At 47.3% G+C, this 17113-nt stretch overlaps 1 protein-coding gene across 1 annotated transcript in view; it reads right to left on the bottom strand.

Moving 5' to 3' along the window:
- LOC121168066 (zinc finger MYM-type protein 5-like) overlaps nucleotides 1-17113 on the bottom strand; it is a 31530-nt gene that overhangs the window by 4549 nt on the left and 9868 nt on the right. The window contains exons 3-6 of the mRNA XM_040997836.1: nucleotides 16114-16396; nucleotides 15451-15616; nucleotides 13544-13756; nucleotides 8387-8812 (exon numbers count right to left, since the gene is read on the bottom strand). Of these exons, the coding sequence (XP_040853770.1) occupies nucleotides 8387-8812; nucleotides 13544-13756; nucleotides 15451-15616; nucleotides 16114-16396 (1088 nt within the window). The remainder of the gene's footprint in view (nucleotides 1-8386; nucleotides 8813-13543; nucleotides 13757-15450; nucleotides 15617-16113; nucleotides 16397-17113) is intronic.

Raw genomic sequence — 17113 nt, 5'->3', positions numbered from 1 at the left:
GCAGCCAGTGCAGCCATTTGACGCCAGGTTCTGCCTGCTGGCCGCCTGGCAGGAGCTCTGGGGTTTGGTTCTTTGAATCGCTGCTTATGCAGCTCCATGTTGAACCCACTGTGTTTCTGGGATGTGAATCAATCCTAAAGATTCCCAATGAATGGGCCCAGGGGTGTGACCTGGCGGCTAAAGTCCTGCCTTGAACACACCAGGATCCCATATAGGTGCCAGTTCTAATCCTGGCAGCTTCACTTCCCATCCAGCTCCCTGCTTGTGGCCTGGGAAAGCAGTCAGGACGGCCCAATGCTTTGGGACCCTGTACCCATGTGGGAGACCCGGAAGAGGTTCCTGGTTCCCAGCTTCCGCCGTTACACTAACTTGGGGAGTGAATGATCGGACAGAAGATGTTCCTCTCTGCCTCTTCTCCTTTCTGTATTTCTGACTCTGTAATAAAAATAAATAAATCCTTTTTTATTGTTAATAACATTGTATTATGTGATACAGTTTTATAGGCAATGGGATTCCCCCCACCTCTCCCATAACCCTTCGCACATGGTGGATTCCTCCAAGTTGCTGCATAACCACAGCTCAAGTTCAGATGAGATTCCATCATTGCAAGCATATACCTAGCATAGAGTCTAGCATCTTATTGGCCCAGATAAGTTCAGCGGCTTCTAGGGGAGACCTTCTCTGGTCAGAGCAACCACTGGCATGCGCGTGATCTATGGCTTGGAACAGACCTGACTGGGGAGCTAAGGGGACACCCTAACTGGGCTGGAATGGGGGTTGCGTTCTGATCAGGATACAGTTGTAGTCTCCCTTGGCACAAGTGTGGAATGGGACTGGATGCACCAAGCCAGGCCAGACTCCAACACCCTCTGGTGTCCTGGAGGACCAGGGTAGATGTGAGATGGACTAGGCTAGGTCTCAACTACTGAGCCATGTCTGAGCCATATGTGGGTATGGACGAGCCATGGCTGGGCTGAAACATCCAACAGTAAGAACCGGAATGGGTTGAAGGCCAGTCAGGAAAAGCCACTGTTCCTGCTAGGACAGGAGGTGGACTGAGTAGGGCTGGCTCATAAACCGAATGGTATGTGCAAAATCTGCCATTGGGAGAGGTTCTGATGGAGGAGCCTGGGCAACTCCTCTGGCAGGACACAGACCTGGCAGGTAAGTGGTAAGTGCAAGAAACATGATAGGAAACAGCCCAGAACAGGCCATGGAAAGTTACCCACTGGCATACATTTGCCATGGGTCGGGGGCAGACCAGGCTGAATCAGTTCACGTCATCCACTGGCAAATCCGAGCACTGGAACAGAGTGTGGGTCGAGCCAGGTTCAGTCGTGACAAAAACCAGTGCACAATATGGAATGCCAAAATGAGGTTGCCTGTGCCAGAAGTGACCTCAGCACCCAACCAGCACACGTGAGAACCAGGAAGGGAGGGGACAGAGCTGGCATGGGAATAAGGTGTGGTTCTTTTGCTGAACAGCTAGCTACTCCCACTGAAGAGCATGCGCTGGGATGGGGGCAGACCAGACTAAGCAGGGCTACAACACCTGTGGGCCTCATGTGGACAAGATCAGGGAAAAGCCAGGCTGGACTGATTATTCCTACTGGTGCAAACAGAATTAGAGTGGGTGAGGGTTGTTGGGGCTTAGCCACAGCATCAGCTGGCAGAAGCTGGCACTAGGGGCTAATTCTGCCAAGTCAAACCACAAAACTACCTGGAGAGTGCATAATCTGGGAGTGGGAGTGACCTGGGAGGGAAATAGTGGGCTCCTCCCTCTTGGGTTACCACTTCCATGGGAGGGCATGAAAACTAGGACAGGGGCTGGGGTGGCTAGACAGAGAGACACCCAACAACATCCGTGAGGGCTGGATAGTTGAGCTGGTTAGATGGAACTAGGCTTTAATACCCACTGACATGTATGAAAGACGAATGGAATGTTGGACAGACTGGACTAGTCTGCTACACATGCTGGCAAACCTGATAGGGGTTTTGTGGGTCACTCTGACTAGGCTGCAGCTCCCATTGGTTTATGTGAGGGCCGAGTGTGTGCTGGGCAGAACCAGGCTGGACTGCAACACCCATTGGTTCCAGTGGAAGTCGGAGCTGAAAACAGAACCAACCCAGCGATCACAACCACCAGCTGATTGGGGCAATGGACTGTGCTGGGCCCTGTACTTGCTAGTACATACAAGAATCTGGTCTGGGTTCACCTCAGACAAAGTTTCTTTGGGGATCTCCCCAATCGAAATGCCGGACTCAGAACCCTAACCATGAAAAGACAGAAGACAGAACAAGTCAATCAACCACCTCAGCTATATGTTGGCAGCGAAATACTGGGCAAACGGAGACTCTATGATGGACTATGTCAATCAGTGGATTCTTCAATGACCTCATCGTGCTTGGAGTGGTGAGATTGGCAGCGATTCATAACTGGTGAACTATCAAAACCACTTGAGCAAGTATCTCAGAGCATGCCCCACATCCGGGACCTGGGGTGGGTGGGAAACTGGGTGGGGCTTCTCCCTCAATATCCCTCTTTACCTCAGACACATGAAGGAAACAATATGGAAATAATAATCTTACCCACTTTCCTATAGCCCTTGAACCTTCTTACCCTAATTAACTATGTAAAGACTGTCAAAAATATTTTAAAAAATGAAAAAAATCAAAATAATTAAAACGGGATTTGATTTCTGGTTTGGCAGTAGAAAGTTGAAAAAATAGAAAACAGAAACAAACAATTTAAAAAAAAAAAAACACTGAAAAGGAAAGAAATTAATTTTGTGACATAGGGAGAATCAAGATGGCAGAATAGGGTAAGGCCATCTTCAACTGCTTTCCCAGCCCATAAGCAAGTAGTTAAATACAAGTGAATAGCTGGGACAAGAACTGGCATTTTTATGGGATCCTGGTGCATGCAAGACAAGGACTTTACCCACTAGTATATTGTGCTAAGCCCCCCAAAATATTTTTTTAATTATTATTTTATTTTGATAATCTTTACATAGTTAATTAGGACACAAAGAGTCAAGGGCTACAGGAAAGTGAGTAAGACCATTGTTTCCACATTTTCTCCTTTTTTTTTTTTCTTTGTGTATTTGGGAGATAAAGGATAAAGGGAGAAGCTCCACCCAGCCTCCAACCTCGTCTCAGGGTTCACAACCTGGGGTATCCTCCAAGGGCACTGCTGATGTGGCTTTGATAATTCAGCACTTCTGAATTGCTGCCAGTCTCGTCATTCCAAGCACAATGAAATCTCTCCAGAATCCACTGGCTGTCATAATGCCCCTTAGAGTCTCCATCTGCCCAGATCTTCACTGCCAACACATACCTGGGGTAGATGATCGATTTGTTCTGTCTTCCTTCCTCCGTTGTGACACTAGGTCTCCTCTGCAGGTTCTGATGGACTGCCATATCCTCTGTGTGCACCTGGATATGCTGTCCACTGCTCTGTCTGAGCCTCTGAGGAGGCTCAGCTTTGACACATGCACTCCGTGGTCAGACCATGGGACCTGCACTTCTCTTGATGGTTGGAGTTCTGAGATCAGCAGTTCAGTTGGAGGGATCCCTGAAGAAATTTTGTCTGAGGTGATCCCAGTCCTGATTTTGTGCATTTTTTTGGGGTCATTTCTGTTTCCAGCCTTGTTTTCCACATGAACCAACGAGTGTTGGAACCCAGCCTCATCCTGCCCACCACACACTCAGCCCTCATGCAAACCAGTGGGAGCTGCAGCCTAGTCAGAGCAATCCACAGTAACCCCCACCAGGCCCAACCCCTGCCCTGGTTCCTGTGCTTGCCAGTATGTACAGCAGACTGGTCCAGTTTGTCCCACATCCCATTCAGCTCTCATACATGTCAGTGGGCATTGAAACCTAGTTCAACCCAACCAGCCCCACTATCCAGGCCACACACATGCTGGTGGGTACTGTTCTGTCTAGCCACCGCTGCCCCAGTCCTGGTTTTCATGTTCTCCAGTGGGAGTGGTAACCCAAGAGGGAGGTGCCCACTATTTCCCTAATGGGTCCACTCCCACTCCCGGATCTTGCACTCTCAGGGTGTTCTGCAGTTTAACTTGACAGAATTAGCCCTCAGTGCCAGCCTCTGCCAGCTGATGCTGCAGCAAAGCCCAACCTCACTCTAACTTATGTACTAGCTTTCTCCTGATTTAGCTCACATGAGGCCCACAGGTGCTGTAGCCCTGCCTGGTCTGATCTGCCCCCATTCCAACTCATGCTCTCCAACGGGCGTGGCTGTCCAGCAAGGGGAGCCTTCCACATTACCCCAACCATTTTGCCCTTTCACCCCTCCCCCCGGTTTTCATGTGTGCTGGTTGGGTGCTACAGCCAGGTTTGCCATGCCCTCCTTGCTTTGGCATTTGCCAGTGGGTGCTGTAGCCCTGACCTGGGCTGGTCTGACCCACTGCTAATTCCAGCTCCCAGTGGTGGGGGTTACAGCCTAGCCGAGCCCAGCCATAATGTGTACTGGTGTGTACTGTGACCGAGCCTGGCCCAACCCCACACTCCATTCTCGTGCTCAGATTTGCCAGGGGATGATGTGAACTATTCAGCCTGCTCTGTCCCTGACCTGTGCCAAATGTATGCCGGTCAGTACCATTCCGTGGCCTGGGCTGGGCTGCTCCCTATCATGGAGTTTCCCAAAGCTCCTCCATTAGAACCTCTCCCAGTGTTACATTTATGTACACGGGTAGGTGTTTGGACCAGCCCTACCTAGTCCAGTTTCAGTCCTGGCAGGAACAGATGCCTTTCTTGACTGGCCTTCAACCCATTCCGGTTCTTCCTGTTGGATGTTTCAGCCCAGCCATGGCTTGTCCATACCCACATAGGGCTCACACATGGCTCAGTAGGGGAAGAGACCTAGCCTAGTCTGTTCTACATCTACCCTGGTCCTCCAGAGCACCAAGATGGTGCAGAGTCTAGCTAAGCTCGGTGCATCCAGCCCCGATCCATATTGTGCTTAGGAACATTGCAGCCATATCCAGAGCAGAACACAGCTCCCACTCCAGCCCCCACATTCACCAGTGGGAACCCCAACCTAGCCAGGGTGTCAAGCTCCCCAACCAGTCCTGTTCCCAGCCATAGATTGTGCACACGCCCAGTGGTTGCTCTGACCCAGCTTGCTATAGCCCCTCAGTTGTTTTGTTCTTTGCCTTAGATGCTGTAGCCTGGCATGACCTGCCTGCCCCTGCTCAGTCTATTCCTGGCTCATGCAAATCAGTAGGTGTAAGAGCCTAGTTTGGCATGACCTGTGCTCCAGCCTGATTTCTGTTCTTGCTTGTGAACTAAGGTTTGCTTGGTCCTTTCCAGTCTGCCCCTTTTCCATAACCAACTCACACATTAGCCAAAAGTTGTAGCTACTTTGCCCAGATTGCCCAACCCGCAGGCCTGGACCATGTGATCATTAGAGTTATGACCCACTAGGGGTTTTCTAAGTTCCCCAACTTGACCCACTCCCAAACCCCGATCTCATACATGCCAGCGGGTTTCAGGCCAGTGTCTGGCATAGTCTCCCCTTCCATCTTGGCTTTGTATGAGATGGTGAACATTGAAGTCCGGGAACACCCTGCTTTAGGATGCACATGCAGGTGCTGTCCAACCCTGTGGAAATACAAGTCCTGCTGGTTAGCTCAAGAGTTGGGGTGGTAATGAGCTGAGCTAGGTGTGACCATGGAACCTACCATCACTCATGGGTACAGGGACCAAGAACAGTCTGGGCAGGTCTCTCTTGTGTGCTGGTTAGGCCCTGCCTGATGTGTCACCTGATCTGACACTCTGTCACGTACCGGGATCTAGCTTTGCTGGACAGATCCCCAGCCCTAGCTGTTGTGTGGACTGGCATGCGGTGGTCAGCATTGTTCGGTGATAACAAGCCCTACACCGGACTCACACGTAGGCTGGTGCATCAATCTGACCTATACAGATAGTCCAGCCTCCCCTCCTCCAAACCACCAGGTCTCATCCCCTCACTTACCTGCAAGTAAAGTTACCCTGTTGTTGGGAGTCCCTCAGGATTGATTCCTCACCAACACGCACAGTGGCCTCATTCACGGACATCCCTAACGCAGCAATACCATACCCCAAGACCCCCGAGCTGGCCCCGGGGCAGCTAGTGGGTAGAGAACAGTGCCAATTTATGCGTTGGGCATCTGAAAGATCAGGACTCGTTCACAAATGGCAGCTGTGGCAGTGGCTAGGACCCCAAGCATTGAGTCAAACCTGGTTTGGGTGCTCCCAGGAGCCATCAGGCTGCTGGAAGCTCTCCACACCCAGGCCCCAAGGTTGAACTCCCCTGGGTCCCTCCCAATGCACGATGGTGGCATTGTGTGGAACCAAGGTCTGCCTTTGCTCAAGAAAAATAATTTTTTAAGAAAAATAATGCAGGGCCTAGTGGCTAAAGTCCTCACCTTGCACAAGCCTGGGATTCCATGCAGGTGCCAGTTTATATCCCAGTTGCTCCACTTCCCATCCAGCTCTCTGTGGCCTGGGAAAGCAGTTAAAGATGGCCCAAAGCCCTGGGACCCTGCACCTGCATGGGGGAGACCCAGAAGTTTCTTCCTCCTGGATTCAGATCGGATCGGCTCAGCTTCAACCCTTGCATCCTCATGGGGAGTGAATCATTGCAATACAAGATCCTCCTCTCTGTCTCTCCGCCTTTCCAATACAAATAAACATATCTTAAAAAAAAAATTGTGGGAGCTTGAATAGTTTTTTTGTAACACATTTGTCATGAGCTTTGTGAAAATCTTTTGCATTCGTGCCAGGTGACACACATGTTTATATTTTTGTAGCAATCCACTTTTCATGCTGTGCTACCTTAAAATTCATTGGTTTGGGCCCAGTGGCATGGCCTAGTGGCTAAAGTCCTCGCCTTGAATGCGCCAGGGATACCATACTGGCACCAGTTCTAATCCCGGCAGCTCCATTTCCCATCCAGCTCCCTGCTTGTGGCCTGGGAAAGCAGTCGAGGACGGCCCAAAGCTTTGGGACCCTGTACCCACATGGGAGACCTGGAGGAAGTTCCTGGCTCCTGGCTTTGGATTGGCGCAGCACTGGCTGTTGTGGTCACTTGGGGAGTGAATCATCAGATGGAAGGTCTTCCTCTCTGTCTCTCCTCTCTGTATATCTGACTTTGTAATAACAAATAAATAAATCTTAAAAAAAAATACTTGGAGGGTAGCTTAACATTTTTTTATTTAAGTATTTATTATATTTGTACCAACATAAAAATATATGAATATATTCTTTATCACTATAGTTCTCATACAATTCGAACTGAAACACTTATAAATTAAAACAAAAAGATTAAAACCACCAAATGCAAGTTAACCACCTTGTTCAGTATAGCAACGCTGCTTTGTAAAAAGCACTAAAGAAACCTCATGTATTTGGTTTAACCTTTCTGTTCAGATCCCATTTCTGTCCTTGAACTGCTTTTTCTTGATAAAGTTGGCTAGCCTCGTTTACCTAAATGTCTTATTCAAGTTGGTATGTCATTCCTGCCTGTTTCAATGTGGTACTAACCAAATCCGCCAAGTGGCAGTTTTTAAATGTCCATTTTTCTCAAGGTATGGGACAGATATTGTGGCATGCAGGTGGCTGCTTTTTTTTGGATGTGCTGGTCTGAAACCCCGGCCCCTCTCCTTGCTCCAGGTTAACGTGCGGGAGGCCCAGGTGCAGACTCAGGTTCCCGGCTTCAGCCTGGCCAATCCCTGGCTCCCGAAGCCACCGTGAGCGGGAAGCCGCAGCCACAAGCTCACTCTGCCCTTTTCTTTTCTTTTTTTTTTTTCAAAATAAAAAGGCATGAAGTGATAGAGAAAAGTTGCCTTTGGTACAATCTGCAATATTGACCAGTAAATCTGGAATATTCTTTACTAATGACTTGCTTTTAAGTGTACTGTTAATGAAGTATTTCTGAATAGCTCGCAATATTTACTGTCACCATACAATCTTTTTCTCAGTGTTTGTCATCAGAAATCAAGTGTGTTTACATACACACCAGCAGCACACCGTCACCCGTTTCATCCCCACATAAGCTGGGTTCCTGAGCTTCAACAGTCTTACCTTTTCTTAAGTCAGATTTTAATTGTGAATACTTAACACTATTATTGATGTGCATCTCGCTTTCTTCATGTTTACTCAGAATATGTGATAAATGCTGCCAGTCCTTGCATCCATGTTCATTTCTCAGCCTATTTTTTCCTTCCCCAAAGAGTTTGCAATGTAGACAAAAGACAGAATCCTTTGAGGTTGAATAAAGCAACCAGGGTCTAGTGGTTTTCTCACCATTCGGAAGAATTCGTGTATAGTAGGTTTCTGAAAACTTCCTCCCTGTATTATCTTTTGGAAAGTTAAAATTTCTTACTTGAGGCAGATCATTTTCAACAAGAGTATCTCGTTGTTTAGCACTTAAAACTCGAGGCCACGTGCCGGGGTCTGCACAGAGCAAGCCTGCCGAGACCGAGTCTGCACAGAGCAAGCCTGCCGTGACCGAGTCTGCACAGAGCAAGCCTGCTGTGACCGAGTCTTCCAGCTGCTCTTGGATCCTACCCACCCTGGTTAACAGGGAGGTTGGAGCCACACTCGGCAGGAGTAGAAACGGACCGGTGCTGCACGCCGCCGAGGCCTGTGGCTCGCAGGTCTTTTCCCTTTTCTCTGCTATGATTTCCCTTGATGCTTCCAAAAGCATATTTGAAGATCCATATGATTTTCCCTCTTCTTCTTCATCTCCAACAGCATTCCTTTTTCTGTTATCTGATGCTGAGAACAGTTTTGGTTTTGTTTCCACCATCTGAGAAGAAATAAGATAGATTACAATTTCATTCTGTGATTGCTAAAAAAAAATGAATTCACATGGGGTAGTTGTTTGCGTAATAGTTAAAATATTGTCATATTACTTAGAGTGCCTGAGTTCGGGTCTCAAACTTCTAGTTTTCTGTTAATGAACACTTAGGGAAGCAACAAACCATGGCTCAAGCACTGGGGTCCCTGACATCCAACGAGAAATTCAAAGCTATTTTTTTTCCTAAGAGTCATTTATTTATTTGAAAAATGTATGGAGAAAGGAAGAGACAGAGAGGTCTTCCACCTGCTGGTTCACTTCCCGGGTGGCTGCAAGACCCATATCCCAGGGAGCAGCTGAACCTGTGCTGGCCCTGAGCTTCACTGCTCGACTCCTTCCTGGGGCCAGCTACGGTTATCATGGCTATCTGTGAAATGAAATAACTGGTACAAGATCCTGCCCCTGTCTCTCTTTGCCTTTCAAGGAGACAGAAGAACGTTAAAAGGCACATATAAATACTCAACGGACACATCAGCAAACAGGAACAAGTGAGGGGCCAGCGCGATGGCCACACAGGGTGAAGCTGTGGCTGTGGATGCCACATCCTGAATCGGGACGCAGACGGCCCAGCTCCTCCTCGTTCCCTCTGCCCCCTTGGGACAGCAGTGAACGAGCCCAAGGACTTGGGTCACCGTTACGCACCTGAAGACTCAGATGGAATTCCTGGCTTTACTCCAGCCCAGCCCTGGCTGCGGAAAGCAGTGGGGGAGCAAACCAGGGGATGGAAGATTTGTCACTGTGCCTCTCAAAGTAAATACAGTTTGAAAAAAAAATAAAAAAATCAAAAACATCAACTCACAACATCAATGCATTCCACTCAAAGAGGAATATATACTCCAGAGGAATTAGAACACATATTCACACAGAAACTTATATAAAAATGTTCATTGCAAAATCACTAATAATGGTCAAAAAGGTTGAAATAATTCAATGTCCATACAGAGGGATGAATGGATGTATGAACCATAATGTTATACTGATATTGATTATTTTATTTATTTTTAAAGATTGGTCTATTTTTATTTGAAAGGCAGATTTTTTTTTTTTAAGATTTACTTATTTATTGGAAAGTCAGATATACAGAGAGGAGAAGAGACAGAGGGGAAGATCTTCCGTCCAATGATTCACTCCCCAAGTGAGTGCAACGGCCGATGCTATGCCAATCCAAAGCCAGGAGCCAGGAACCTCCTCCCGGTATCCGACAAGGGTGCAGGGTCCCAAAGCCTTGGGCCGTCCTCAACTGCTTCCCCAGGCCACAAGCAGGGAGTTGGATGGGAAGTGGAGCTGCTGGGATTAGAACCGGCACCCATATGGGATCCCTGGCGCGTTCAAGATAGCCGTTAGGCCACGCCGCCAGGCCCAAAAGGCAGATTTTACAGAGAGAGGCAGAGAGGGATCTTTCATTTGCTTGTTCACTCCTCAAATGGTTTCAACAACCACAGCTCAGCTGATCTGAGGCTGGAAGTCAAGAGCTTCTGCTGGTCTCCCAAGCGGCCGTTCCTCTGCTGACTTTTCAGGCCATAGCAGGGAGCTGGATGGGAAGTGGGGCAGCTGGGACACGAACCAGAGCCCATATGGGATGCTGGAGCCAGAGAGGACCAGCCTGCAGTGCCACCGTGCTGGCCCCAAGATGAAAGCTTGTAAACGGTGATACATGCATTTACAAAGTGCCACATATCATACGGTTCTAGTTATGAAACTACTCAGACTGGGCAAATTCGCAGAGGCGAATCAACAGCTGCCTACGACTTTCTGTAGTGAGGACTGGAGGGAAGAAATGGGGAGTAATTATCAATAGTATGGAATTTATTTTTGTAGTGATGAAGGTATTTTAAGTTTGTGCTGAATTGCAGAGATGTTAATTAAATCTGAATGACTCAATCCTTCCTATTTCTGTGCTCTGTGTAAGGGAAGACAGGAAACAATGGCCCAAGTACCTGGGCCCTTCCACCTGCGTCAAAGTCAGGAACTGAATTCCAAAATTTGGTTTCAGTCCGGCTCAGCACTGGCTGTTGTGGGTACTAAACCAGACGATGGAATAACTGAATTTGTTACTCCTCCCTTTAAATAAACAAAGCTAAAAAAAAAAAAAATCTTTGACATTTAACAGCAAAGATGAAATTTTTTTTAATTAATTTATATATGTTTTATTTTTTTTTAAAGATTTATTTTTTATTATTTTTTCATTAGAAAGGCGGATATACAGAGAGGAGAGACAGAGAGGAAGATCTTCCGTCCAATGATTCACTCCCCAAGTGAGCGCAACGGTCGATGCCATGCCGATCTGAAGCCAGGAGCCTCTTCCGGGTCTCCCACGCAGGTGCAGGGTCCCAAAGCTTTGGGCCGTCCTCGACTGCTTTCCCGGGCCACAGGCAGGGAGCTGGATGGGAAGTGGAGCTGCCGGGATTAGAACCGGCGCCCATATGGGATCCCGGGCGTGCAAGGCGAGGACCTTAACCACTTGCGCCACCACGCCGGGCCGTAATTAATTTATTTTTATTGGAAAGTGAGATATATAGAGAGGAGAAGAGACAGAGAGGAAAATCTTCTGTCCACTGATGCACTCCCCAGGTAGCCGCTGTGGTTGGAACTGAGTCAATCTGAAGCCAGGAGCCTGGAGCTTCTTCTGGGCCTCCGGAGCTGGTGCAGGGTCCCAAGGCTTTGGGCCATCCTCCACTGCTTTCCCAGGCGACAAGCAGGGAGCCAGATGGGAAGCGGGGGACACCAGGATTAGAATCAGGGCCTATATAGCATCCCAGCACGTTCAAGGTGAGGACTTGCTAGGCTACCACGTGGGGCCCAAGATGAAATTTCTGTAACAATCTCTGCAATTTGTGTGTCTGGCTAGGCAGAGACACACATAAAAAAATGGAGAAATCTCCTAATTCAGGTATTCATTAACACTTTATTCATCACAATTGGTAGATGATTTGATAATCTGTGACAATGGGGCCAGTGCTGTGACCCAGATTAAACCACTGCCTGGGCTATGAGCCCGCTTCATCAGTGCCTGGTGAGTCTGGACTACTCCACAATTCCACTTCTGATGGGATCTCATGTGGGTGCTGGTTCATGCCCCGGTTGCTCCATTTCCAAACCAGCTCCACAACAGAGGATGACCAAAGTCTTGTGACCCTGTACCTGCGTGGGAGACCCAGAAGAAGCTCCTGGTTTCTAGCTTCGGATTGGCTCAGCTCCAGCTGTTGCAGTGACTTGGAGAGTGAACCAGTGGATGGCAGATCTTTGTCTCTGTCTCTCTGCATATCTGCCTTTCCAATAAAAACAAAAGAAAAAAAGAAAAAAGAAAAAGAGAACATGAGCCTTATAGTAGGTGTTATGGATGCAGCGGGTTAAGAACCAATTGGGGGCCCGGCACGACAGCGTAGCAGTTAAAGTCCTCACCTTGCACGCGCCGTCATCCCATATGGCTGCTGATTCTTTTCCCAGCTGCCCCACTTTCCATCCAGCTCCCTGCTTGTGGCCTGGGAAAGCAGTGAGGACGGCCTAAAGCCATGGGACCCTGCACCTGTGTGGGAGACCCAAAAGAGCTCCTAGCTCCTAGCTTTGGATTGGCTCAGCTCCAGCTGTTGCGGTCACTTGGTCAGTGAACCATCGGACGGAAGATCTTCCTCTCCGTCTCCTCCTCTCTGTATATCTGCCTTTCCAAAAATAAATCAATCTTAAAAAAAAAAACCAAAAAAACAAAAAACCAATTGGGACGCCAGCATGGCCCACTACAGTGGTTGGGATCAAGCCTCTGCAGCATCCCTCAGCCTTCTGCTGGCATGCCTGGGCACATGACGGATTCTTTCCATACCCGATGCAGGTCCAGGATCCTGGTTTCTCCTGGCTCCGCCCTGGCTGTTTACTGCTGCAGGCATTTGAGGTATGCACTAGCCAACGCAAGCTCTCTTCTCATCATTATGCCTCTGAACCCAACATTTGAAAAGAACCAAACAGGTGCAGATGCTTAGCCTAGTAGCTAAGACACCGCTGTAGTACAGTGGAGTCTCGGGTCAGATTCCCAAGTTAGCTCTCTTAGCCCGTAATGAGTGGGTTCCTTAAAGCCCCCCGAGAGACCTAGGTTCCTGCCAGCTTTTCTCCTAGTCTCACCTGTGGGAAGCATCTGAGGAGTGAACCGACAGATCAAAGTTCTGGTTCTCCAACAAATTTTAAAAGAAGCAAGCAATGAAACACAATTTTCAAAATAAAAAATGTTGCATTTTCAAAAACATTGAGAAAAGGAATTCTGAGAAAAAACTTTCTAAAGACATTTATTTACAAAAGATATATATCCAGAACATAACGAGAATTTCTGCAACTAAATATTAAACTGTAGTTTTTAGAAGTGGGCCAACAAGTTGAAAATGCAAATTTTTTAATGACGAAACATTAGTTACCAGGGACATTGACTAGAACCACAATGAGCATCATGGCAGCACGACACCAAAATCAGAACTATCAGGTTGCTAGTGGGAGTGCAAAAGGGTAAAGAAAAATTCCTAACTTGGGCAAAGAGTCAACATTCACAACAAAAATTATTTACAGCAACAGACAAGCCGGCTAAACGACAGAATGACAAAACGGAACTAGCTGAACAAGGTCCCAAGACATTGTGGCAAGTCTACAGGGTAAGGCTATTGTGTGCTCAGTCAATTCAAGGTAATAAAAAAGAATTACCTGCTGGTATTCGTTAACACAACTTTGGCAGCAAAATTTTTTCTGCTGATCTCGGATAGTTAGGATGCTGGTTCCTGAAGCTTTCCTGGGCAAATACTCTCCACACTGCTCACAGCAGTTCATCAGGAGACCATTGGCCAGTCTGTATTTATCAAAGCAGTCGTTGCTGCACAGCTTATGCGTTATATTATTAACGCTGACTTCATGGCGAATCTAGAATAAAAATCAGAACTTACTAACGAAATGAACCAGACGAGTAAAGCAGTCAGTCACTGCTCTGTACAAGAAACCAGGTTTCCCAATAGCATCTCAATGGAGAAAACACATTTAAGAACAGAAGAAATGAACTGGAAGTTCTGTTATGAACTGCTTAAAAGAGATGAAGCGGAAATTTGTAGCCTCGCAGTCCATTCTCTGGAGCTGATACAGTGGACCAATGGGCTTAGCTGCCAGCTGTGACATCAGCGTCTCCTAGGAGAGCAAGTCAACTGTTGGCTGTTTGACTCCTCATCCAGCCCCCTGGTAACGCTCCTGGGAAAGCAGCAAATGGGCCAATGGCTGACCCCCTGCTATTCAGGCAGAAGGCCTGCCTGGAAATTCAGGCTCTGGCTTCAGCCTGGCCCAGCCCTGGACAGAGCAGTCATGTATTTGGGAAGTGAACCAGTGTATGGAAGATCACTTTTTCCTTGTTCCCTCTTCTGGTAAGCCTCTCTTTCTCTCTCTTTCTTTCAAGATTTATTTATTTTTATTGGAAAGGCAGATATACAGAGAGGAGAGACAGAGAGGGAGGAAGATCTTCCGTCCGATGATTCACTGCCCAAGTGAGCACAACGGCCGATGCTATGCCGATCCGAAGCCAGGTGCCAGGAACCTCTTCCTCCAGGTCTCCCGTGTGGGTGCAGAGTCCCAAGGCTTTGGGCCGTCCTCGACAGCTTTCCCAGGCCACAAGCAGGGCAGGGAGCTGGATGGGAAGTGGAGCTGCTGGGATTAGAACCGGCACCCATATGGGATCCCGGTGCGTTCAAGGTGAGGACTTTAGCCGCTAGGTCACGCCGCCGGGCCACAAGCCTCTCTTTCAAATCACTTAAAATTAAATAAGACAAAACGTAATGCCCTTGAAGATTGGTGAGATTCCAAAGAAGTCAATATTACCCAGAATGGTATGTGCGTATCCACAATAAAAGAGCTCTTCAATGTGATAACTAAGATAAAATCATGAAGTTGACTTGTAAGACTCTGGGGGTAACCAATATAAAATCTAGGTAACAAGGACTGTGGAAAGGAAGGACTGTCTGTATTCCTGTTTCTCCCTCTAGTAGCAGCTGCAAAGATTACAATATCACCAAATTAAGCCAACAGCATATATTCACTCTCTTCAGGATCTGTTGTTTCTTATGTCCTGCCTGAAATCACATGTTAATTTAGCATTACTATTAAGAACTAAATATACCTTACAACTACTGCCAACACTGTGGCAGAGTAGCTAAAGCTGACATCCCATGAGGGCACCAGAGTTTCAAGTCCTGGTTGCTCCACTTCTGACCCAGCTCCCTGCTAGTGTGCCTGGGAAAGCAACAGTAGCAGATGGCCCAAGTGCTTGGGCTCCTAAATCCATGTGGGAGACCTGGAAGATACTCCAGGTTACTGGCTTTGGGTTGGCCCAGCTCTGGCCACTGTGGCCATTCAGGGAGTGAAGCAGTTGATGGAAGCTCTGTCTCTCTCTTTGTAACTGTACTTTCAAATAAACAAACCAATCTTAAAAGAAAAGCCCTACTACCATATTTGAGCATTCCTTTCAAAGCCAAAATTTAAAACGATCCTGGACCCTTGTATTATGTAGACTTAGATATTTGAACTTAAAATTATGCATTAGTGTACACAGTAATAACATAGACGCGAATCCAGACCTCTGTTAATTTGCTACAGATTGTACATCTCGACTTATTAAAAACTCCTTTTCTGGGATCTTGGCCATCTTCGTAGGGAGACAAAGAGGACGGACCAGAAAATTCTCCAAAGCATTGGCTTGATTCCACGGGAATAACAATAGCAGCGTTCGTCGTAGGTCCATTTCTGAAACATAAGTCGTATACAGTGTCTTGAGTAACTGAATTTTAAGTCAGTATGAGAACAATGATCTACATTTTTTCACTGCCTTAATATTTAATCATAGTAACCAACTACAGTTTGAATGAAGCAAAATCTACTTCTGGCTTCATTGCCACAAATTCCTACTTAATATGTAAGGACTAAATTCAGAAGTAAAAGGACTCTGCTATATTTCTTAAAATGCTGGTAGCTAAGACACACGATAGGAAAGGTTGTGGGGGAGTCAGAGCAGTGTCGCAGAAGGGGCTACTGGCTCCCACACCAGTGGTCTGCTTCCACGCCACAACGAGGTACCGGGGAGGCAACAGATCCTATTCTGATAACTTAAGCTCAAATACTTCAAGACATATCTGTTAGCAATTCTACCCATGAACTTTTCCAGCTCCCAGTTACAGTTAAGAACACTGATTTATGCTGCTCACACTTGACCACGTGCAGAAATGATGAAATGTACTGCTTACTTTTTACACATAACTTTTCGTGACTTTCGACACGGTTTGTGAGAGAAGGATGAAAGGCAGGTGGTAGAACAAAAGAGGTGAGCTGATCCTTTTCGCTGGTAAGCTGTCTGTCCCTTCTGCAAAGCAATTTTGCAGTTTGCACAAATAATTTTAGCTGGTGCATTAAGTTGTTGGGCTGACGGCAGGAAATTCTGTTTAGCAAGTAAGGCCACTGGTGATAAAGAATCCACCCCTGGCTGTTTCTGATTACATGGAAATGAGGCTGATTGGGAGATCCATGAATCTTAAAAATGAAACACACAAGAAAAAGTCATGGAGCAACTCAAAAATATAACAGAAAAATAGCTTCACTTTTCATTTAAGAGTTAAGAGACCAACAAGGCACTTGGCTATCTTCAGCATGGTTAAGGTCAGACAGCCTGGAGGAACAATCCCAACCCCAGGTGTATCTTAAACGACTCAACACCCCACTAAACCAACAACAAGACGGCAGCTTCGGAAACGGTGCAACGCCAAACTCCACATGTGTCTCCGAGTCCCAGACACCACAAATATACTACATTCGTTTCTTTAGGAAGGTAGGGTGAGAGAGAGATCCTTGATCTGCTATTGTACTGCCTGAATGGTCACTACCCCAGCCTGATCCTGACACTGCGACAAAGGTGCTGGGGGTCCAGAAGCTTGGACAATTATAAGTGGATGCTTATCCCATGCCACTGGCAAGGAGTGCGATCCAAAGTGGAGTACCCAGGACTTGAACGGGCATCCAACGCCTTAGTTCACCATTTTTTTCGACTTGTGGTTTGTGTCTCAAAATGATTGCAGAGGGCCACAGCACGGCAGTGTAGTGGCTAAATCCTCCCCTTGCACACGTCTGGATCCCATATGCGTATCTGTTTGTGTCCCAGCGGACCTGCTACCCATCCAGCTGCCTGTTTGTGACCTGGGAGAGCAGTGGAGGACGGCCCAAAGCCTTGGGACCCTGAGCCCATATTGGAGA

The sequence above is a fragment of the Ochotona curzoniae genome, unplaced genomic scaffold, assembly GCF_017591425.1.
Source record: "Ochotona curzoniae isolate NIBS_2020 unplaced genomic scaffold, NIBS_Ocur_1.0 patch49, whole genome shotgun sequence".
Taxonomy (NCBI): Eukaryota; Metazoa; Chordata; class Mammalia; order Lagomorpha; family Ochotonidae; genus Ochotona; species Ochotona curzoniae.
Note: the sequence above shows the minus strand (reverse complement) of the source record. Positions and strands in the feature narration are given on the sequence as shown.